The 26,019-nt window shown below is 42.6% G+C and overlaps 1 protein-coding gene across 1 annotated transcript in view; it reads left to right on the top strand.

Moving 5' to 3' along the window:
- ca7 (carbonic anhydrase VII) overlaps window positions 1-24,260 on the top strand; it is a gene marked incomplete at both ends in the record, with an annotated part of 45,956 nt that extends 21,696 nt beyond the window's left edge. Inside the window, 5 exons of the mRNA XM_084308173.1 lie at window positions 3,303-3,421; window positions 9,133-9,228; window positions 12,476-12,538; window positions 14,672-14,827; window positions 24,135-24,260. Coding sequence (XP_084164299.1) covers window positions 3,303-3,421; window positions 9,133-9,228; window positions 12,476-12,538; window positions 14,672-14,827; window positions 24,135-24,260 — 560 coding nt within the window. The remainder of the gene's footprint in view (window positions 1-3,302; window positions 3,422-9,132; window positions 9,229-12,475; window positions 12,539-14,671; window positions 14,828-24,134) is intronic.
- Window positions 24,261-26,019: the final 1,759 nt, after the last annotated feature.

The raw sequence follows: 26,019 nt of genomic DNA, 5'->3' as shown, positions 1-26,019 counted from the left end.
GCGAACGGCCGAAGAATGTGGAGGTACAGTCAAGTATTGGCTGACAAGTTTTGGAACAGCTTCCTACTCCACTACCTACCGTCTCTACAGACCCGCCAGAAATGGGTAAAAGAGAGAGACAATTTGACAGAAGGAACAGTCGTCATGATTATCGACCAGTCACTACCCCGAGCTATGTGGCCGGCTGGCCGCGTAAGCAAAGTGATCACCGGTGCCGACGGAAAGGTCCGAGCAGCCGAAGTGCTCGTCCAAGGGCGGACCTACACCCGACCCGTGGCGAGGCTAATAGAACTGCCAAGGCTCCCCGATACCATCGATGACGACCATGACTTTGTGAACTGACAGACCCCTCACAGCAGACATTGAGTAGTGGACAGTGCGGTTAATCTGTCTCTGCTTAGCTAATTAGGTGGGACTAATTAGGGGGCGGCTGTTACAAAGGATCAGATTAAACCGAATATATATATTTATTTATTGATATATATTGCATAGTATTTGTATATCGTTTGATATCCCCTGTATATTCCTTGTACATATACACGGAATATCCCTTTAGCCCAGACCATAATAGTTCATTCTCCTATTGGACAGCGGTCCACCGGCGCCAGGGACCGGCCTCCGGAGCCAGGTTCAAAGTCACCGTCAAGATGTGTCTGGACATGCCCGGCCTTGCCCAGGGATACGCGACAGAAATGAGAGTGGAACTAGTTTGTTCACCGTGCGTATAAATACGGCGCAGGTGAATGTAGAAGCCCCTTACCCCCTTACCTTCCTTAGCATGTTACCGATAAGTTGAAGCCTCACCCACGATACAACGTGCGGTGAAGTATGGCCTGTTTGGCCCCAGAATAGAGCATCGAGACCGCGTGCGAATGAATAACTGAATTGTCAGAGTTTGGCGCTATACCGTCGAGTGCGACATATTTCTATTAAGTCTTTAATAGTCTATTTGTGTATAGTGTATCGTGCGGTTAGAATTCTACAGTGACCAGCATCTCCAACGCTTCCTCGTATTAGCTAGAGTTCTTATCCAGGCTGGGCTGACCACATGGCGCTTTCACCCGAGGAGACCTAGACGAGAGCCGTATGGACATGTACACTGGATTAATCTACCCGACGACTGCATAGCCCTTTGCGGCTGGAATATATTTGCTTTGGTCCTGTGATTTATGGAGCGGATAATCGCCGACGCCTGCACGTGTTGGATTTACCCCGAGAGGAGTCAAGTCGAGTCGGCGCCTCAGAGAGTCTGAGGTCGACTAGCTTTCTTCACTGTGGAGCTACAGTCTACAAGAGAACCAAGCTGTATTCGTCTGTGTATCAAGAGGCTACTGCACCGGCTTCTGTACCTGAAGTCTCCCTAGTCATCGTTGACCAGACGTCCTACTACCGACAGATCTTCTACCCCCCTTGCTGGCTTACAACCAGTGGGAACCCCTTCCAGTATCTCCCGCTATATTACTAGTGTACCATAGATATAATTCCCTAAGATTCAGGTCGTATAATTACCTCCTGCGTAACCAGAGAATGGACATTCGTTATTGATTTGCCTACGCATATTCCTTTGCCTTACAAGTGCATTCAAAGAATAATGTAAAGTATCCTATGTACCTTTTGCTCCATTAAATACTTGATTAATACCTTTGACTGGAACCGATTTCATTGTGGGAAGTGTTCATCATATTCATATATCGTGTACTGTATGGCCAGTAATTAAAGTACATAAAGCGGTAGTGGTTTAATGATACCATACTTATCAATACAGTCAGGGAATTGTACCCCTCAGTTACACTCACCATACTATATGACCTGACAGCTAAAAAAATAATAATATTATGAAAAAATTTAAAATTCTCCCTTCAAGTTTGAATCTCGTGTTTTTATGTAAATTCGAAAATAATGTGACAGCCCTAGTAGGTAAGGAGGTAGGAGCCTTACTTTCATTGAAATGTACCGCGTTCCAAAACTTTGACTGATCTGAATAAGAGCTGGTGACTTATTTCTGATTCATCTAAATGAAGCCCAATGGGAACGGTTTAGAGTGTCTTGCAAGTGTCCAGGTTCTGCTCCTTTCTTTGAACAGGATTGCTAATTCTGGTCTAAATGACGGGGATCTTTTCCTCTAACTTTCTCTCATTGTTCATGTTTGTCAATAACGGAGAGGGAATAAAAAATTTAAAAAATCATATCGACATCAGGAATTTAGCATGTATAGCGGATGCCACTGTGATAAACGTCAGCTAGACATCTTTTAAATGTATTTTTATAATGATGTGTGATTGTGATTCCTTTAACCATTTCACTACCGCACTACCAAATGGTTAACACTTTCACTGCGACAATACAGAAGGTTAAAACCCTTTCACTGCCACACGACAAAGGGTTAACCCTTTCACTATCGCACTACAGAAGGTTAACCCTTTACTATCACACTACAGAAGGTTAACCTTTCACTATCACACTACAGAAGGTTAACCCTTTACTATCACACTACAGAAGGTTAACCCTTTACTATCACACTACAGACGGTAGTGTGACAGTAAAGGGTTAACCTTCTGTAGTGTGGCAGTGAAAGGGTTAAACGAGTATTCCTTATACATGCCGTAGGGCAATGCATGATCACTGATTCCGAGGTTAAATTGTTTTTCAGGTTAGGCCTAGTGGGCTCAGTAATCAGCTGAGACGAGTTAAGTTTACCACTAATCTCTAAGGTTCAACCAGTCCAGGTTAAAATCACCTAATACAATCATCAATTAGGAATCTCTTTAGTTGAGGTCATCCCTACTGTGTGTGTGTGTCCGTGTGGTGTTCTTTTTTATTTCGGGTTTTGGACACATAACAACGGTCATTCCATAAATCGGCAACGTTTTACCAGCTGCTATTGCAGCATTGTCCAATTGTCCGAAAAGGGCTGAAGGGAGAAGCACTAGGCTTGTCGGGCCCTACCCCTGAAGACTTACGTTTATTTTATTCTTTTATAAAAAAAATTATTTACATACATATAGTACACATTACAGTATAGTATACCTGCAGTATATAATAGTATATAATAGTACATTACATTAATTAGTACATTAATAGTGTATACAACACATATATAATGTGATATGAGATATATAGTACATGATATATACAATATAATATAGTACCATAATATAATAGTGTAGTGTAAATATAGTTTAATATAATATACAAATTAATTATAATATGATTATATAATGTAATATGATATAACAATACAGTATGCTTATGTATTTATTTATTAATATGCAATTAAAGCTCTTGTTCCCCATTTTCTGTAGTGATAACGGGCGGACCTCTGGACAATCCCTACCGACTGAAACAGTTCCACTTCCACTGGGGCGGGAAGGGCTGCCATGGCTCTGAACACACTGTCGCGGGGAAGACCTACGCATCCGAGGTCAGTGTTTAATGTGGTCAATGTCGGAATAAACAACATGGAATCATCTAGCTTTTAGATGCTTATCGGACTTAAAATGACGTGAATATTATTGATTGATTGATTGAAAACTTTATTTAACAGATTGCAGAATGGGTACAATACGGTACGGCTCAATACACACAATTGTTAACACATTGATTGCCACGCAGTATGCCCATCATTATACCCAGTCTGCCACCGCTGTAAGCCTAATGGAGATGTTTACCTTCTTTGCAGGGCTATAACTATTTTTTTTATATTATAGCTATATTGACATTACTATGGCCCATTCAACATCGATTATCTATTGTTCCGGATGTGGGAACGTTATATTTTTTCATTCATACATTGTTGTGTTAATACAGTCGAGAATATACAGTAAGTATGTTTTTAAGCTTTTCTGCATGTCATTCCAAAAACTAGAGTTATAGGCCCTGAAGCATATGATAGATTATCGATTGGCGTTTTTTTCCTATACACGCTATATTAAAAAATTCAAATGTATATGATCGGTATACATTATGCTTCATCATGCGTGAAGGAAAGGGGGGGGGGGGGGGCGGGGGGTCATTTATAATTCCTTGATCGTCAGTAACGGATTTATTTAGTATGGGTTGATATATTGATCAGACTGATTGCAAACAAAGAAATGGACAGTCGGGCTGAAAATAACGTTAGTGTCCTCTTACCGTTCACCGATGAGACTGGAGGAATAATATCCCAATTATTTGACGTCGATCTCCTAAATCCATTTCTGGTTTGTATGATGCAATAAACGTCGAAATCATATCGATTATTGCGTCTCGAAAGCGATCCAAATGCACTCGAGTGTGTATATTGATCCACGCCACAATATATCTCTGGCGGAGGAATTTCCTCGATGCACTGATCGCCACTTCCGGTTTGGCGTGAGTGTAACTCGCCCGACCATCCACCCGGCGGCGGTATTGAGGCGTTGCAATATCAGACAGGGTGCCGCTGCAGTCCGGAGGGAGGCTGGATGAATTATGAATGCCATGGCGAAAAAATGAAATATTGATCCCAATAACGATTTACGGCGTTGTTGGCGTTCAACGCATGGCGGGCAATAACGATTTACGCCATTTATGGCGCACAATGTGTTAAGGGGATGCAGACCAGAGAGACTTTCGTCTTGTTTACATCAGGGTCCCCCATTTTCAATTCATCATAACTTTTATGACATACACGACATACAGATAAACAGTATTGTTACATCCAGACATTTATGACATACAAGATATACAAATATACAGTACTGTTTAAGAGACAGTTTCTAAAAGAGGGTACTGTATATACATTTGAGGGGGAAGAAACTGTACATTGGAGGGGGTTGGGTGGGGGGGGGGGGGGGGGGGGGGTTGGATGTTTACAGGGGCCAGTTTAGAATTGCAGCCTCCCGTAGGTGCTCTTTGAGAGCTGTTTTGAAGGTGGGTTTAGGTCAGGTGAAAAATACTGTTATGTCTATGCCTCATTTGGGGTTTATTTTCCCCCTTCCTGATATCTGCCAACAGCGCTGTCAGGTTAGGTTAGGTTTACTCTATTTGTTCAAGGGGGACAGTGTACATTAATAAAACATTTTACAAATGTAAATGCACCCAATTTTAGCCAAAAGGCTCATTTCCATTGGCAGTCCCCCTGCCAGAAGGTACAGGCTAAAATCCTGTGTGAAAAAAGGGTTAGCAATAAAAACAGAATAAAATCAAGATAAATAACATTAGAATAAAAACACAACAAAAGCACATAGACATACAGGGGATACAGGTCACAATACAGTCATGGACACAAGGACAGAGCACATCATGACATATTAAGAGACCCAGACATAGACAGACGCACCATATCCACACTGACACATACACACACAGACACCTCAGCTGGTTTTCAATGAGCCATTCCCTAACCCTGCACTTGAATGAATGGTATGATGTGGACACTCTAATTGTTTGAGGAATTGAGTTCCATTGGTGGGATGCTCTGTATGAAAAGACGGCCTGGCTAAATACACTTTTTTTAAGGGATTGTACAGTCCCCCCTTGCCGCACCTCTAGTGTTCCTGGTTGAGGCAGACTTGAGGTTGATGAAACCGGACAAAGGAGGAGGAGCCAATCCACACTTTATTTTAAAAACTAGACAGACGTTTTGATATAGAGTCAGGTTTTCCCAACTGAGTAGATTATATTTTTTTAGAATATGACAATGACTGATTGATTGATTGATTGAAAACTTTATTAACTTGCAGAATGGGTACAGTACAGTACAGCTCAATACATACAATTGTTAAGGGGATGCAGACCAGAGAAAGACTTTCATCTTGTTTACATCAGGGTCCCCCATTTTCAATTCATCATAACATATGACAGTTATGATGGTACCTGAATGGTTTCTTGTCTAGAATTTTTATTGCTTGTTTGTATAGTGATTGAAGTGGTTTCAGAATGGTGGAATGTGAATTGGACCAGGTTATCAAACATGTGGGAAAGAACCATTGAATGAAAATATAGCTTTGCTGCCTCGGTTGAAAGGAAGTTTCTTATGTACCTGAAGTTTGATAGGCTGAACTTTACCTTATTGCAGACTTTTGTTATGTGATTTTTGAAGCTAAGGTTTGGGTCTATGTGTAATCCTAAATACTTATATTCTGATACTACCTGTAATTTCTGACCGGAGATGAAGATATCCTGCTCTGCAACTTCTCTGTGGCCCTTGGAGAAGAACATACAGACAGTCTTATAGAGACATTCAATTGTAAACAGCTGTTCTTAAGCCAGGATGTGACATTCACCATGACGTTTGTTGCAACCTCTTCTGTGGTTTTACCATGTGTAAAGATCACCGTATCATCAGCATACTGTACATCAGTACATCACATTGGCCACACACAGAAGGCAAATCATTAATGTACATGCTGAACAGGATTGGACCCAAAACAGAGCCCTGCGGGACACCAGTTGACAGACAGATGGCAGTAGATTTATGATTTTCAAATTTGACAAGTTGGGAACGGAATGAAAGGTATGATTTGAAGAGGTTGAGGAACTCTATGGAGAAGTTGAAATTGACCAGCGTTTGGAGTAGAATAGTATGGTTAACGGTGTCGAAAGCTTTCCTTAGATCAAGGAACACAGCCCCCACAACCCCACCCCTGTCCATTGAAGCCCTGACTCTCTCTAAAAAGAAGCATGTTGCTGTTTCTGTTGAATGGTTAGCCCTGAATCCAAATTGCATTGGGTGCAGTGGGAAGGAGCTGTTATTGAGATGATCAGTGACCTGTTTGGCAATCAGTTTTTTTCAAACACCTTGGACACTATAGGGATAGGGATTCACATTATTTTACGGCTGTGGGTAGGGCGTTCCACATTGATGTGGCATAATTGCAAAACGTGTTTATACTGCTGTAGAGGGCTACAACCTTCTTGGGGTGCACTTGGCCCCCATCAATCGACCTACAGTACCTCAGATTTGTGTTTATATTATAGGTTTCCAATAGGCGGGCCGCGGTCCAGACCCAGACGCTGTACTATCCGGACCCCGACTTATAACCCATAAACTATTATATGATCAATTAATACATTTGGACGGAATGTTTTTCTAGCCTTTACGGCACTGGTTTAGCTGCCCAGGAAACTCTTAGACCAAAAACATCTCGCGTGACACGACTCAAGCCAATCAAAGCTGTGCATTCCGCATTGCGAGTCAGTGAGATACACACACAGTCGGGGGAGAGGGATGAGACTGACAACTGTCGGTGAACAGTCTGAGGAAAGTAATTTAAAACCAAATAGTGTTCCAGGCTCACTAATAAGCACCTACACATGTTTATGAGAATGGCCCTGACACCATTCCAGCCCAGATTTAAAATCCTGACAGGACAAGGGCTTCTCCCACTGAACAAGTGAACGTGGGGGAGTGGGATATAAGGGGGAAAGAAAGTGAAAAGGAGGTGTTAAAGCTGTTCAATTGTATTTTAGAACAGTTTTTTAAACATTTTTATTTAATTTATTTTTAAATGTAAGCAGTTATTTAAAATTGCTATTTTTTTTTTACAGTTGCACATTAGCCCTAATTTTTTTTTAAATTACATTTATTTATTATTAGAGTACTTCAGTCCCTCCACTTCAATGTGAAAACCAACAATAAATATTGTTGAAATATTATTGAATTGTACTTTCTTTATTCGATTTGACGGTCAGTTGTCGACTACATACAGATGCTGATACAACTATTAAGCTATATATACACGGGCACCCAAGTGGCGACCCATGTAACGCGCTGCGTCGCGAAGCGGCCGACCCGGGTTCGATTCCCGGACTCGGCGTCCTTTGCCGAATGTCTTCCCCCCACTCTGTCTCCCGTTCTTCCTTTCTCTCTCTCTCTACCGGACTGCCCGATTGTACTGTCTATCTGTATGTCGTGTGTGTCATATATGTTATGATGAATTGAAAATGGGGGACCCTGATGTAAACAAGAGAAAAGTCTTTCTCTGGTCTGCATCCCCTTAACAATTGTATGTATTGAGCTGTACTGTACTGTACCCATTCTGCAATCTGTTAATAAACTTTTCAATCAATCAATCACAAACAAATAAAAAAATCTACCAAAAACATAATAAAAAAAAAACAATAAAAAGCTATATATATATACTGTATGTGTATGGTACTGAATCATAACACGAGTTTGACATTATGATGTTTCGGACCTTTTAGCTCGAGGACATTTTCTCTCATATTTTCTCTAATTTACCGCCTTAACATTCATGAATCCTCAGCTCACAGTTGGCCTGAGGGTTCCGGAATGTTGAGCCCCCATGCCTGCCTTGTTTATGTTACAGATTTCCCGCCATTTCTTTGACGTCTTTAAAGCGCTCTAGCGGGCTCATTTTTTTAAGCTAGCACAAAGGTGCTGGTATCATGAAACTAGAGGAATTCTTCTTGAGGAATTCAAAGGTACCAGCCACGTCATGCTAGCTTACTGGCAAAGGGGTAGATTTTGCTCCAAAGTTAAGCTACTTTAAGCCATCTTACATTTGATGGGCATGGCCATTTTCAAAGGGGGTCCCGCCATGACTTCTCACCTCAAGATTTTTATTATTATCATATTATTGGATGAAAATTGGCTCAATGGAACCACACAAGAACAGCCAGGCTAATGTATGCTATTTACATGCTGAATTATGGCCCAAACCAAGCAATATAACACGTTTAATTCATAACATGTGGTCTCTCTAGGTGACAGATAAAGTCCCAAGGCTGGTACAGTACCTCAGGCAGGTTCAGGGTCCTGGTGACGGTCGGAGCCCACGGCAGTTAATGAGTTAACCTGATATATACTGTAATGTTTCAGATACAAATTCCTAGTATAGATTATAGTAAGCAGCATCAGATTGATACACGTTGCGTGAAAATAGGGCCCTGTTTAAGCTTATGAAATAAAATACCATAATGCTGGAGATCATCGACGCAAAGAGTTCATACCTTTTTTATTTTGCCACTGCATCACTGGGGGACACTATAGTTGTAGTTCCAATTTGTCATTCTGTAGATCTTCACCCCGGGTGACTTGTTGGTTTTAGTATGGCAGTTTCACCCCCATGATGGAGGGTGCATGCATGGCTTTAGGCACATTTATAACCCCAGAGCCTGATCTTCTTATATTCTCTCCATCTCGCTCAGCTTCATCTGGTGCACTGGGATGCTGTCAAGTACGGGTCTTTTGGGGAGGCGGCAGGGGCACCGGACGGCCTCGCTGTCCTCGGCATCTTCTTAGAGGTAAGCTGTTCTGTCTCTATGGAGCCCCATGTCCTGTCCACTGAAACACCTTGTCTTCACCACTAGGGGGTTGGCCATCCTGTCACTGAAACACCTTGTCTAGACCACTAGGGTGTTGGCCATCCTGTCACTGAAACACCTTGTCTTCACCACTAGGGGGTTGGCCATCCTGTCACTGAAACACTGTCTACACCACTAGGGTGTTGGCCATCCTGTCACTGAAACACCTTGTCTTCACCACTAGGGGGTTGGCCATCCTGTCACTGAAACACTGTCTACACCACTAGGGTGTTGGCCATCCTGTCACTGAAACACTCTCTACACCACTAGGGTGTTGGCCATCCTGTCACTGAAACACTGTCTTCACCACTAGGGTGTTGGCCATCCTGTCACTGAAACACTCTCTACACCACTAGGGTGTTGGCCATCCTGTCACTGAAACACTGTCTTCACCACTAGGGTGTTGGCCATCCTGTCACTGAAACACTCTCTACACCACTAGGGGGTTGGCCATCCTGTCACTGAAACACTGTCTACACCACTAGGGGGTTGGCCATCCTGTCACTGAAACACTGTCTACACCACTAGGGGGTTGGCCATCCTGTCACTGAAACACCTTGTCTACACCGCTAGGGTGTTGGCCATCCTGTCACTGAAACACTGTCTACACCACTAGGGTGTTGGCCATCCTGTCACTGAAACACTGTCTACACCACTAGGGCAGGGGTTCCCAAAGTGGGGGTCGCAGAGAAAAAAAAAGAAGAGAGATTTCCAAAAAATATATATATATAGTTAGATAACCTAGGTGGGGAACAACCAGGAGATCACTGCAACCCACACAAGTTGGAGAACTGTCTCTCTCTATCTCTCTCTTGCACACACACACACACACACACACACACACACACACACACACACACACACACACACACACACACACACACGCACACGCACACACACACACACAAAAAGGGAGCCGCATGTGATTGGTGGAGGCGGGACCCTTACAAAAAACTAAAAATCCGTCAAAATCAGTGTTGTTGCTAATCATACATATGCTAGCCTGTTTTTTAACAATAATTTGTGATGCCATCACAAACACTGGCATTTAAAGGGTACAAATAAAACAATTCCTGCACCAGAATGCAGGAAATGAAGTCTTTGTAACACAAAATCTCCTGGTGGGGGACCCCCCGCTTAAAAAGTGGCCTGACTGGGGCTATATTTCGCACTATATTTCCTGGCCTGAATGATTTCCCCAGTCTGGCCCTGGTTAAAAGCCTCCAATGCTTATTAGTGTGTGTGAACGTGTGCATGTTTCAACCATACATTTCCATTTATATAAAAAAAAAATTAAAAAAAAGTAATTTCTTTTACCTCTTATAATAGTGGGGGTCGCGGCTCTCTGACACTGTCATTTCGGGGGTCGCGGCCTGAAAAGTTTTGGAACCCCTGCACTAGGGTGTTGGCCATCCTGTCACTGAAACACCTTGTCTTCACCACTAGGGTGTTGGCCAATGGCCATCCTGTCACTGAAACACCTTGTCTTCACCACTAGGGTGTTGGCCATCCTGTCACTGAAACACCTTGTCTTCACCACTAGGGGGTTGGCTCCTCTGCAGTGTTGTACCTGAGACTGGTCTTGGTCTTGACCACATGTTGAAGATCTCTGTGTCGTCTCGGCACGACATTTTTACTCTTGTCCTGACTGGGTCTTGGACAAAGAGGACTCGGGACCGCAACAAAAATAAAATCAATAAAAGACTACTGCATATTCATTATGTGGGCTCAAACAACAGTTTAAAAGAAGTTTTAGTTTACTCTGGATTTTGGAATAGACATACTGTGTGTAAAGACAGAGGGCTAATGTAACGGATTATAAAAATGGATCTATTCATATGCATCAAACCACACTCATAAAACCGCAGTACTAAAACATAATGTATGACAACATTAGTCTCAGCCCTCGACATCATTTACAGCTGGCTTCGAAGGATAGACACACGTGTGAACACAAGCATTAGTTATGCAGTGGTGCGTTGGTGATTTCATACCTGGTTGCACTGTGTTTTACTGACGCCACGTGCACGCGCGCTCCCGGGCATGCGCATAAATGTTCCCTCGCGTGCGCACAGAAAAAAGACTGTGCCTAATTGCCTCTAGGAATGGAATGTAACACATTTCATTCACAAGTTTTGTGTGAATGTATCTGAGAACGTATTTGATCACACCTGACGACCTGAGCTAGTTATGCAAAGTAGCCAGGTGGGTACTTGGCGAGTTGGCGCATCAGTCTAGTGCAGCGCATTCCTGTGTGCACACGCGTGCTTCTGCTCATAGACCCGGTTGCATGGCGTGCAACCCCGTCGTCCCATGACCAATATATGCAAATAAAATAACTTAATAAATTAACGATAGCCATACAATTATCATTATCCAGCTCTAGTCCACATGCAATAGAAAACTTTACGGGTTCAGTGTGAAACATTCTGATTTTCTGCCTCCTTTCTTTAATCAATCGGTTGCGCTTGTTTCCCGTTGCTGTGTGCATTTGATTAGCTTGTAGTAGAGTAATACAGTGACAAAAAAAGTTTAAGTTTTATTTTATTTTATTACGGATCCCCATTAGCTGGTGCCATAGCAACCAGCTAGTCTTCCTGGGGTCCACACAAAAAAAAACATACAAAAACAATTATTATTGCAAAACAAAATTATTAAAAGTCAGTACTCAACACACAATGCATAATGAACCTAACAATTAAGACGGCTAAAATTACATGCAAGCACAGAAACAGAAAACTAAACAAAATACTTTACAGTGTTAAATACAATTTAAGATTATTTTTTAAAGTGAATCTACTGTAAATGCAGCAGAGGTTTTGAGGCAGGTTATTCCAAAGAGTTAATGCTCTAAAAATAAAAGATCTCCTTAAAGCGTTGGTTTTTGGACCTGGTCATTCAAGCTGCCCGCTACTGGAACCTCCTGGAAGTAAATGACCAATGCAATGCTTAGTGACTCAAGTTTTATGGAGCATATTTTTCAATGGCAATGTGAAAGGTAGGCTGAGATCTACCAACACATACACTTTATACACCTATGAACACAAACTGTGTTAAAGACGGGGGCGATCTCTGGCAATGGCGAGAAGTCAAAATTAGACTGGTATAATTAATTGTATAACCTACCAACCCTATACATTATATACAGTAGCACACTTCCACCACAAATCTGTGTTTTGTTTGTTAGACAGGCGATGATCACAGGTGGCTCCACAAGATAACAGATGCCCTATACATGGTGAAGTTTAAGGTGAGCAATATCTTGTATGTTCTTATATTATTACCATGCTGAACGTCTTGTATGTTCTTATATTATTACCATGCTAAACGTCTTATATGTTCTTATATTATTACCATGCTGAACGTCTTGTATGTTCTTATATTATTACCATGCTAAACGTCTTGTATGTTCTTATATTATTACCACGCTGAATGTCTTGTGTTCTTATATTATTACCATGCTGAATGTCTTATATGTTCTTATATTATTACCATGCTAAATGTCTTGTGGTCTTATATTATTACCACGCTGAATGTCTTGTGGTCTTATATTATTACCATGCTGAATGTCTTGTGTTCTTATATTATTACCATGCTGAATGTCTTGTGGTCTTATATTATTACCATGCTGAATGTCTTGTGTTCTTATATTATTACCATGCTGAATGTCTTGTGGTCTTATATTATTACCATGCTGAATGTCTTATATGTTCTTATATTATTACCATGCTAAACGTCTTATATGTTCTTATATTATTACCACGCTGAATGTCTTATATGTTCTTATATTATTACCATGCTAAACGTCTTATATGTTCTTATATTATTACCATGCTAAACGTCTTATATGTTCTTATATTATTACCATGCTGAATGTCCTGTGGTCTTATATTATTACCATGCTGAATGTCTTGTATGTTCTTGTATTATTACCATGCTGAATGTCTTATATGTTCTTATATTATTACCATGCTAAACGTCTTATATGTTCTTATATTATTACCACGCTGAATGTCTTATATGTTCTTATATTATTACCATGCTAAACGTCTTATATGTTCTTATATTATTACCATGCTGAATGTCTTGTGGTCTTATATTATTACCATGCTGAATGTCCTGTGGTCTTATATTATTACCATGCTGAATGTCCTGTGGTCTTATATTATTACTAGTGCTGTCAGGCGATTCAAAGAATTAATCTAATTAATTACAGGGTTTGTAATTAATTAATCTAATTAATCGCATTTTAATCGCATAACCATTTTATGCCTGATATTCTATATTCTATAATCATATTTCAAATTGCATGTGTCCGGATGGCAGAATTCAGTACTGTATCTACAAAACCTTCTGTTTAATCATCTTCCATCTATTAATTTGCTTAGATTTTTCAGGTCTGGTCAATTTGAGCATGGTGTTATTCACAGTCAAAGATAAAAAAATGTATTGATATTCTCATTTGGTTCATTACAATTTACTCAAAATAAAATTTTCATTCAATCAATCACCGCACAGATTGATTGATTGAATGAAAATGTTATCAACAGATTGCAGAATGGGTGCAATACAGTACGGCTCAATACACACAATTGTTAAGGGGATGCAGACCAGAGAAAGACTTTCGTCTTGTTTACATCAGGGTCCCCCATTTTTTATTCATAATGAATTGTAACTATAAGTGTGCAACTTGCACCGTGCAATCCATTCTTTGTGGATCTAGCCCACAGTTTCTGACACTGGGAATACAATCCCTGAGATTCATAGATGTCCCTAGAATCAGATACCAAGAACATGTAAATGGACCATATTAAAAAAATATTGTAAATGTGTATTCTACATTCTTATGGAATGAATGAGATATAAAAAAAAATATTATAAAAAAATATGGTAATATGTGTGTTCCTGTGGCTTTATGTTTCTGTGTGTCTCATGCTGTTTCCCTGTTTCCCCCGTGGTCTTATGTTCCTTTTGTTTCTTTGTTCTGCTCTGTTTCTCTGCCTACGGTCAGCGACTTTGGGTTCCAGAGAAGCGCTATACAAATAAAATGAATAATTATTATTTAGGGATTTCCGATATTATCGGCTGATATTGGCATTAAAATGTAATATCGGAAATTATCTGTATAGTTTTTTTTTTTTTTTTTTTACATTTAATTAACCTTTTATTTACCCAAGCAAGTAAGAACAAATTCTGATTTTGTTTATTGTCAAAAGTATGCATAATGTTGTGTTAATTCCACGACAAGAGATATGTAATGTTAATTACCTGAAATTATTCCGTATTTTGGGGGGGGGGGACCCTGCATATATCGTAATATTATTCTAATAATAGCCCCATTGCAGGTACATAAGCTGCCGTCTCTCTCTCTCTCTCATTACAGGGCAGTGTTTCAGACTTCAGGGGCTTCAACCCCAAGTGCCTCCTTCCCAGCAGCCTTCACTTCTGGACCTACCCCGGGTCACTGACCACGCCCCCTCTCCACGAGAGCGTGGTCTGGCTCGTCCTAAAGGAGCCCATCGCGGTGTCTGAAAAACAGGTCAGAGTCTGGGAACGTGTTGCAAGATCCAGACACCTGCTGTATAATGACACCAGTATCACTAATTACCACGGCAAGCCTATAGAAAATTATTCTATTTAATAATAATAATTATAATAATTATCATAAATATAATATATACATTTAAAAAAAACAAAAAAAATTACAAAACATTTATATTAATAATAATAATTTATAAATATTTTCTTTCTGTTGTACCGAACTCGTACCGAACCGTGACCCCAATACCGAGGTACGTACCGAACCGTGGCTTCTGTGTACCGTTACACCCCTAATAGATACAAATACAATATAATATATAAAAAAAAAGTACACACACAAGATAGTCCAGTGATGAGAGTCCAGTGATATGAGTCTCTAGGGCAAAATACAAGATAGTCATTACGGTGATATGAGTCTCTAGTTCTCAAGTCCCGAGTTGTGACAGCGATAGTTCTGGCAGCAGATCCGGCCGCCCGAGCCCTTTGTTGTAGAGCCTGATGGCTGCCGGTATATGAATGAATGAATGAAAACTTTATTTAACAGATTGCAGAATGGGTACAATACAGTACGGCTCAATACCAACTGAGTCACGTGACTAAGTCGCCTCGGACCTGCGCGAGCTGCTGTGCCAAAAGAAGTACGACGGGGCTCTATGGAGAAACCATGGCACTCCCCTGACTAAAAGTTGTTTAAAATGAAAACGGCTGGATGTCATTTTGCCAAATCAGCATGGCTGCGAGTGTGAGTCATTCACCTTTTCTATATCTAGCTTTGGCATGGATTGATTGTTTAGATCGCTAGCATGGCTAACAAATGCAAATATATTGTAGTCTGCCGCGTTGTTCTGACCAGGATTACGTTCCTTTCTGCTTCGGGTCTGCGCACGCATATTTGTCATGACGTTGTCGGCGAACAGGTCTATAAGGTTATATAGATAAGTCGACACTATTATAAATCTATGTTTGACAGACTTGGTAAGTTCAAAAAGTAATTGTCTGTGTTACTCCAGAGAAACGTCAGGGAAATACTGTACACATAGTACAATATAATTTTTTTTTTGTATTTTAAATAGCTTTTCCCCCCTTTTTCCGTTTTTCTCCCCTCCCAATGTTAGTCGTTATGCCAATTCCCAATCCCCTTCCTGGTCGTTGCGCACTCTACCCCCTACCGTCGGTCCGGGAGGGCGGAGACTATCACATGCTTCCTCAAACACATGTGTACCCAGCCCACCGCTTCTTTTCACCTGGCAGCGTGGACTCTCACTGGGGGAGTGTAACGTGTGGAAGGTCACACTACCTCTCCTAGATCCTTCCCTTGCTGTGCAGGCGCCCCGACCGAACTGTTGGAGTCGCTGTTTACAACGACCAGGACCCACCCTCGCCGGGTTTCCCACCCGCTAACACTGCCAATTAGGGATGCACCGAAATTTCGGCCACTGAAAGTTTTCAGCCGAAAATGGCCAAAAATGGCCTTTCGGCTTTCGGCCGAAAGAGTTTTTTCACCGAAAATATATCACCGAAACAGAAACCTGTAACCTAACGCGTGTTGTTGTGATGATGTCATCAAAACGCGGCTTCAGTCATTACATGCGCAACGTGAGCTCTTCAGTCCTGCGTTCTGCAGCCTGTGATAACTCCTCTTGGGACTCGGGAGTCGCGCTGTTTCTATGTAAACTCTGCGCGCAGCGCGTCCAATAAATGCGTCTTTAACATGCTTTATATCCTTATTTACTATATGCCCGTCGCGGTTAATCACTGAGTGATCTAATATGCATATTCTTCAGAGCGAGAGGGGGAGGGATTGTGTTTCTCACATTGACGCTGTCTGTCGTTGATAATATAATCTGAAGAGCATTATTATTATTATCATTCTCGAGAATACGCGTTGCGCGTCTACTGTGCCAAAGTCAAGAGAGCACATTCATCTGGGGACTAGAAAGGTGCGCTCAGTAGAGCACAGATGTCCGCCATGGCGGCAGCCACACATGTCTTCTCTCTCTCTCTATCTATCTACCTCTCTCTCTCTCTGATTGATTGATTGATTGATTGAAAACTTTATTAACAGATTGCAGAATGGGTAAATACAGTACAGCTCAATACACACAATTGTTAAGGGGATGCAGACCAGAGAAAGACTTTCGTCTTGTTTACATCAGGGTCCCCCATTTCAATTAATCAGGACATATGACATACAGATAGACAGTACTGCTACATCTATACATTTATGACATACCAGATTTGCAAATACAGTACTGTTTGTGGGGGGGTTGGGTTGGGGGGGGGGGAAACACTGTACAACTGTACAAGCAAAGCTGTACATTGGAATATTGACAACCATACTAGGTAATTTACTGTACATTGGAGGGGGTACTTTTATATAAAATGCTTACTGTAGCCACTACAGTAACATCATTAAGTCTGCTATAAGCTATTCTCCCTCATGTGTGCAGATCTTTATGCAGTTTTAAAGCACATTGGCTTTGTTCTGAATGCACTTTTAGTTATCCTACAGAGAAAAGAAAATGCACTTGACTTGGAATTAATGTACTGTATGCATTCAGAAGTGCTGAATAGATGTTTTATGGACCCATAATAGTGATTATTTATTATTTAAGTTAAGTTTTGCCATAATCATATATTTTTTCATAATCAGGTAGCTGAACAACATTTGGTAAAAATAATTCTATTCTATGAATCATTTTCGGCCTTTCGGCATTCGGTTTTCGGCCAACTGTTTCCTATTTTCGGTATCGGTTTCGGCCAAGAATTTCCCATTCGGTGCATCCCTACTGCCAATTGTGTTAGTATGGACGGTCGGCCAAGCCAGAAGCACCACAGCTGGATTCGATCCCACTGTCTCTGTGGTGGTAGACAGACGCTTAGTCCGCTGCGCTACCCGGCCGCCCAGTACAATATTGATTTGTTGTGGTACCTTATGATCCTCCTGGGTGGCCCTTTTCTTCTTGTTAAATAAGGTATTTTCTGGTAATCTTTCCTTTTTGTGGTAATTTTTCCTTCTCTTCATTGAGGGTTAAGGTCAGGGCTGTTGTTGTGATGCTCACTGAGACATGTATTGTGATATTGGGCTCTACAAATACATTGGACTTGACTCATGTTGTACTAGTCTGAGGGTCCACCTTGGGCAAGTGTTAGTACCCTCTCTAGCCTCCCTACCTAGGGATACAGGGTGCCACACTGCCTTGTGTGTGCGTAGGGATACGCAAAAAGGCTAATTGAGAAAACCCTGAAAGAAAACCGCACGGCCATGTGTGTGTAGGAATACGCAAAGGCTAGGTCCTCACCGACAATGGGGTTATGTAATGTATATTCAGTAATATTTCACTGAAGGATTACAGATCCTTATATCCAGCTCATGAGCATAATCTCCCCCACTGCATCAGTGACCAAGCCAGCCAGGCACCCAGAATACTTTGACCTGATGACCTGTGGGACCTAATGTGCATGCATGGCTATATCGGCCTCCGGCCACAGTCCAGTGAGAGGAGCAAACTAGACTACCATACGACCAGGCCTGTCTGATCATCATTATTACCAGTGGCTCGCAAAAATTTGGAACCCACATAGTATTTAAGCCATGATGTGTTTGTCATTCTGGAGCCTTGCAGCCCCCATGGAGGGCTGTGGTCTCCAGGACTGTTCCTCGTTCTCCGTGTGTTCCTGTCAATAAATACCATCGATTGACTTCACATTTGTTTCCCGAGTTTCGGTCCAGCTGGCTCATCATATCAATCCAAATAACTCAGTTTATATACTATCAGTTACCTGTAAGGAAGGGCATCCGAGGTGTAAAACCAGCTACAAACAAAAAATGATGCCTCCAGTGGCGTGGACTGGAGTCATCGCCCGTCCAACCTCACTGTGGTGGGAAAATAGGGACGTAAAATGAAGATGATGATGATGATAAGTTACTTGACCTAAGGGAGAGATCAGTATGTTACTTGCAGTGTTAATTTTGTCAGCTATTTTTTATTTTAGTTTTAGTCATGTGTCAAATGCTCTTTTTCATTTTCATCATATTTAGTCACCTTTATCTATTTTCCATTTAGTCAAGTTTTAGTCAACTACAGGTCTGAGCATTTTAGTCTTTTTGTTTAGTCTCGATTTAGTCCTTGTTTAGTCTTAGACTTATGTAAGCCATTTCATCTCAGTCTTCTATGTTATTATCGATGCTGACGTTATTAAGTGGAGTTGCGCGCCCTCTTGGGGTTTTGTTTTGGGGACGAGTGGGGCGCACGCCTGTGACAGGGCCATTGTTGTTTTGTGGAGTGGAAAGAGGAAGAAGGTGAATAAAACCATTATGTTGATGATCAGATATCAATTCTCCCGTGATTTTATTTGACTATAGTTTGAAAGTATAGGCGGACTATTCCTCGGTTACATTGGTGGCAGCGGTGGGATTGTTTCCTGCATTAGTGTCCAGCGTGAGAAGAAAAGGGAATGTGGTTAGATATGATTTGACAGCTAGCTAGTTGCTAATGTATAGTAGAGCTGTCCCCGATGACTGTTTTTGGGATTCTGGCAATCCCAAAAACAGAACGGACGTTCGAACGATCGTATTTAATCATCATATAACGTAGAACACATGCGCATATAAGTAAAAAAAAATTAGAAGTAGTAGTACCTACTTACAACTTATTACATCCTACTTGCATACATTTGTTGAAACAACATCTTTGTTGGCCGACGGCTCCTGCTATCTTAACGTTGGCAAGCTAAACGTGCATAGCTTAACGAGCATAACATAACTGTGTAACGTTAAGTAACTTGAGTTCCGCTGGGAAAGTTCAGCATCACTGCATACACTTGGTTTAATCCAAACGTCCATTCGGAAACGTTGTATTATGAAATAAGACGGGTGAGTGTCAGTGAGTCTCTTCTCTCCCTCCCGCTTTTTTTGCATGATTGATTCGTTTCCTGATAATGTATGATGGACCGGTGACTCCTCCTCATCTCGACTAGACTGTGTTGTTGTGTCTGTGTTCGTGCGTGACTTTCATGACTTTAAAATTATTGTAAACACAACATAGTACTGCGATATTCCGATATATATCACATTCTGATATATATCTTTTGTGTAAAATAAATAAATTAGTAAAAAAACGGGAAAAGAAAAGCCGAACCCATTAATTAAGATTCGAGTGCCAACGTAATGAACGAAGGTCTGAACCATTGAACGTTTGGGCTCAGCCCTATGGGAGGGATCAGTAGGTTACTTGACCTATCGGAGAGATCGGTGCAGATAAAGGTAAGTATCATAGATGTGTGGAGAATGTTCCATGACAGTATTATGACATCACTGAGGGCTCATTTGAAGTTGATGGGGGAGAGAAGCGACACAGACTCTCCTGAGAGACATGCGTAGGAGAGATCAACGTCAGAATAATAACCCCCGATTAGTCTTGGCCACGTACTGTACTGATTGAATGACGCTTGTTCTTAAATTGAATGCGCGTGTGTCCATGCATTTGCAATAAGAATAATTAACGCCCCAGAAATACCATATAAGGGCAGTTGTAGTGTCGTGTGCAAAACACTGAGGAGTTGGGAGGCATAGTCCGTTGAATGGCCTGCGTTATTCCCAAGCCTAAACACGCCACCTAAAAAGGGAGCAGAGAAGAAGGGGAAAAAAGGAACTTGGACAAATACTGAAACATAAGCACTGCTGTTTGAACTGACCCAAAAGAGCATCCTACAGGGCTTTTATTGTTACTTTTATTATTAGGACATGTGTGTGGAGAGCTGTGTAACTGTATCTCAACCCGTACATCGATATGTAAACGTGTAAATCCATCCTTAAGCTCCTTCCATGCACTGCGTTCGCTCCCATCCAGCCAGCCTGGGGATAATAACATGGGCTTTCTTGCTTTTCTCTAGATTCTCCAAGGCTACACACTAGGGCTGACCCCTATTAATCGATTAGTCGACTAATCGGTCGAAAGGGGCCGTAGTCGACTGGCCAACCTCTTAGTCGAATATAATAAAAAAAAAGAAAAAGAACTTTTTTTATAATTTTTTTTATTATTTTTTTCAAAAGAAAATAGGCCTAGAAGCGTGGCTAACGCTAATGGCACGCATACCAGAGGCTAACTGCCTAAGAAAACAGGCACAGAGGCACTGGAAGAGGATTTCACCCGTCTAATGAACACACTAGACTAGACAAATATCAAGATGTATCCATCAGTGGACCAATTGCATGCTTTTGCAGAGGACAAGAAGCCTTCAGTCGACTCCTTCAGACATTAAGCACCCCACACAGCCCAAATGGAATGATTAAAAAAAAAATATATATATATATATATATATATATATATATATACTTTTTTTTTTTTTTTTTTTTTTTAAGTCGACCAATAGTCGACTAACGGCACATTTTGGCCAATCCTAGTCGACCATCCAAATCCTTAGTCGGGGACAGCCCTACTACACAGCAGAACTGTGTTTGTCCACCCCGTCCTCCTAGTGTATTCATACTGGAACGGAGAGAGCGTGAGAAGTGGTTATCTCTGAAATCAGCTGAAAGCCATATGCCTAACTAAACCATAATTCATATGATATGAGGAGGGAGTGGGCCTCCCAGCAAAGAGCTCGCCTGCTGTGGCGCGTCCCACTATCTTGAGGCTTTTCGTGTGATTGGAGCCGTTTAGGACTCTTGTCTAATGTCGAGGTAATGCTTGGCATGATTACAATAGCACAGCAATGAAAACGGTGTGTTTTTAGTGCACTTGTACAACTATATCCAGTGCCTCAATAATGGCCACAATATCACAAGAACACACGGATGTATCTGGTCACTCATATCCTCGATATGATGAGGTGACTGAGACTTGGGAGTTTTACGGCAAGACTGCGCTTGACCTTTTGTCCCGTCTGTGATCATGCCTTGATCTATTATCCAAATCTCTCACGCTTAGACGAGGGTTTGGGCTCCTCCGTTGGGTATCATCCAGTTTAGCAGTGAAGTGCAGAGCTATTCCAGCTTGTTTCTATGAGGTCAGCGGACCAAACGCCTGGCTGACCTCAGCACATGCCTCCACCCCCCCCCCCCCCCCCCCCCCCCCGCCCTGGGCTGGACCTCTTAAAACATGTCCCCAGCCCTGATCTCCTTCTCCCCCTGTCTTCTGCGCTCTCTCTCTCTCTCTCTCTCTCTCTCTCTCTCTCTCTCTCTCTCGTCCGTCCCCCCCCCCCCCCCCTGAGCTGGACCTCTTAAAACATGTCCCCAGCCCTGATCTCCTTGTCCCCCTGTCTTCTGCTCTCTCTCTCTCTCTCTCTCTCTCTCTCTCTCTCTCTCTCTCTCTCTCTCTCTCTCTCTCTCTCTCTCTCTCGTCCCCCCCCCCCCCCCCCTGGGTTGGGACCTCTTAAGACATGTCCCCAGCCCTGATCTCTCTCTCACTCTTTTCAAAGTTGACTTTGGTTGCAGTCACGGCCGGCCAGATTGTCTGCATACTAACTCGTGTCCCTTGCTTGGCCTGGGGGGGGGGGGGGGGGCGGGGCTTAGGCTAGGCGACGGGCCCCACGACCTCCGACTCCAGGCCTCAAGCCTTTGATCCCCTACAGCTGATTATCCTGATGGATGGATGAATGGAGTGGTACAAGTGTTTTGGGGGGTAGTTTAATTGAGAAAGGCTCGCGTGGAGAGACCCAGTGGGGGGGGAAAGCTCTGCTCACGTAACAGGGTATTATTTAGGTTTTCCTCTCCACATGGCAGCAGACCCACAGGGCCACATTGAGGTGTGGGTGGTTACAGTACGCAGAACAGAGACCTCTCGCACGTACCTTGTTCCTTCTTTATTCCAGTACGGCTCCCTAGATCCATTGGTATTGGTAACCAATGTGTATGTCATGTATGTCATATATGTCCTGATGAATTGAAAATGGGGTGACCCTGATGTAAACAAGACGAAAGTCTTTCTCTGGTCTGCATCCCCTTAACAATTGTGTGTATTGAGCTGTACTGTATTGTACCCATTCTGCAATCTGTTAATAAAGTTTTCAATCAATCAACCACTTTCAAAAGGAAACGCCTAATTCCTGTGCAGTAGTAGCGTAGGTAAAATACTGTCGAATCATGATATTCCTATTCTACTGTGACTCTCTTACAAGATCCAGTAACGACGCCCTCAAATGATTATGCTTTTGTTGCTATGGCAACTGTTGCTTTTCGCGCCACAGCAACCGGTGTCTCCTCCGTTGCCATGTAGTACAACGGTGGTTGCTGCTACAGTGTGTTTCAGGCAGCCATGCTGGAAGAGAGAGAGAGAGAACCACACGGATATTCCGTTCAAGGCCTCAATTGAAAAAATTTGTCTCGAGGACATTGGGGGAAGAGTTCCAATGGTTGAATGAATGAATGAATGAATGAATGAAAACTTTATTTAACAGATTGCAGAATGGGTACAATACGGTACGGCTCAATACACACAATTGTTAAGGGGATGCAGACCAGAGAAAGACGTTTGTCTTGTTTCCATCAGGGTCCCCCATTTTCAATTCATATCGACATTTATGACATACACAACATACATGACATTTATGGCATAGGGACATATAGGTATTTGGTACTGATACATTTGTGACATAAACGGTATTCAAATATACAGTACTGTTACCCCTAGATCCTGACAGAGTATATACATATGATGGGGAGGGGACTGTACATTAGGAGGGGGTGGGTGGGTGGGAGAGAAATATACATACGGTGGGGAGGGAATATATACATGCGGTGGGGAGGAGACTGTCTATTAGGAGGTGGTGGGGGGGTTTGGGCATTTACGGTGGCCAGTTTCGAATTGCAGCCTCCCGTAGGTGCTCTTTAAGAGCGGTTTTGAATGTGGGTGGGGATTCACATTCCTTCACAGCTTTGGGTAGGGCGTTCCACATTGATGTGGCATAATTGCGAAACGTGTTTAGTCCCTTGTTTGAGCCGAATCTGGGTTGCAATGAGAAGTTGCTGCAATGGGAAGATTGACTGTCTCTCTCTCTCTCTCTGTCTCTGTGTCTGTCTGTCTGTCTGTCTGTCTGTCTGTCTGTCTGTCTGTCTGTCTGTCTGTCTGTCTGTCTGTCTGTCTGTCTGTCTCTCTCTCTCTCTCTCTGTCTCTCTCTGTCTGTCTGTCTGTCTCTCTGTCTGTCTCTCTCTCTCCTCTCTCTCTCTCTCTCTCTCTGTCTCTCTCTCTCTCTCTCTGTCTCTGTCTCTGTCTGTCTCTCTCTCTCCCCCCTCTCTCTCTCTCTCTCTCTCTCTCTCTCTCTCTCTCTCTCTCTTCCCCCCCCCCCCCCCCCCCCCAACACAGATGGGCATGTTTAGGATGCTGGTGTTCAATGGAGAGGAGGAAGATGGGAGGATGAGGATGGAGAACAACTTCAGACCCCCGCAGCCTCTGAAGGGCAGAAAGGTGCGCGCCTCGTTCAGCTACTGAGGGACGACGAGAACCTCTGCTGTGACGCGAAGGGTCTGGTGGTCAACACACACCGAAGTGAATGTATCGACCTTGGTCTACTATCCAACGGACCTCGACACACACAGCCCGTCCGGGAGAGACTCCTGCTGATTCTGTGTTTAAAAAAAAAAAAAAAAAAAAAAGGATGAATGAATATTATTAATAATATTGTTAAATTGTCATCACTGCCATTATTATTTACATTAGTGTTACCCTTTACGAGCCCGGAAGTTTCAAAATCGGGTGCAGCTTATTATGATTTTGAAACGACTATCCTATGCTCTACACACAGGGAGAAACATATTATATTGTAGTTATTATTATATTCTGTTGATTCAATTCAAAAAGTGACGAGAGGTGACGTCGATATGTACACTTTTAACACTTTTAGTGTTGTAACGTAGACGTTAAGGGGAAGGCATGACTCCCTCCCGTTTCCGCTGAGACGACTCTCTCGAGGTGCTACGCTCAAGGTGCTCTTTGCCTTTTCCTCTCATGTAGCCATTGTTTCAGCAGCTCCGGCGAGTGTCCGCCTCCTATCTCCCGGTATGATCTGCCGTCGTCGGGGAGGTGAGATGGATACCTTACCGTTCTCGATATACCACGCCATGTGACCCAGTGGCCAGTTGTCCTGTAGATCCAGGGCCTCTCTCTCCCCCTCTCCTCGCTGATCCCGGTTGATCCCAGTTTAGCCAGCCTATTGCTTGTGGATTCTCATCCTAGTGCGCCACAGATCCCTTCCACTCCCCAACAATCCCCAACTGGAGGTGGAATTGGATTAGCGTAGCGGCTGCCTAAGCTCCTCTCTGCTCGGGCCCCACGACAGAGGGGCACGCAAGACAAATCTAGGGTCCTTCGGACCTCAAAGGCGGGCTGAGATGTAACCCCCCCCCCCTCTCCCCCAACAGGACGGCCATTATTTTTAGCATGTTTATTAGCTTTAACATAAAAAAAAAAAGCTTCTATCCTCACGATCATCTTCCAGCCGTGGATGCGACTGCTTTATGGAACTCCCAGCCGGGGGGGCTAACGATGAGAGCCGATGACTTCAACAGCGTGGTGACGGTATTATAGAACGATCATGTTTCACTATCGTAAAAAAACGGTCAATCAATCAAAACGTCCCGTTCTCACAAGGGGGGGGGGGGGGGACTGCCGTCTGTGCTTTTATTATTACCATAATGGGTCGTCTCCGGTACGTGAAGCATAGTGATGGGCTTGCTCTCCCCCATCAGAGTTGCCGTGTTGTACGAAGAAAAATGGATCTGCCCGTCCATAATGTAATTCCTAACGGAGGTCCTGGCATTGTTGTGTGTGAGTTATGGCAGCTTTGTGTAATCCTCTTCCTTCTTTAGATAGATGTGGGCTTTGCCAAGAGACATACTGGCAGGAGGAATCTCACCTTGAGCCCACACACAGGCATGCACTTGTGGACTAAATGGTACCTCAGTTAAACGATGACTTCAAAACAATGAAAGCTGTATTTATGCGTGTGCTATTTATATGAATCTGTGTGCTATATGAATCATTGTAGCGGCGATGGGTTCAAATGGCTATTGAATTTGTTGTAAAACACGAGATATGTGTCCCCCTAATGAAAAGGACAAGCGGAGCGCCCCAATGAAGAAACCCAATCCCATTGCCAAAAGAAAGTAACATGCCTATAAATATTATACTATGGAACTACACACACGTGAATGTGGCATATCACATGGCCCATAACGGCCCCCAAATAGCA

The sequence above is a fragment of the Notolepis coatsorum genome (assembly GCF_963971535.1).
Source record: "Notolepis coatsorum genome assembly, chromosome: 2".
Taxonomy (NCBI): domain Eukaryota; kingdom Metazoa; phylum Chordata; class Actinopteri; order Aulopiformes; family Paralepididae; genus Notolepis; species Notolepis coatsorum.
This window is presented reverse-complemented; position numbering and strand designations above follow the sequence as displayed.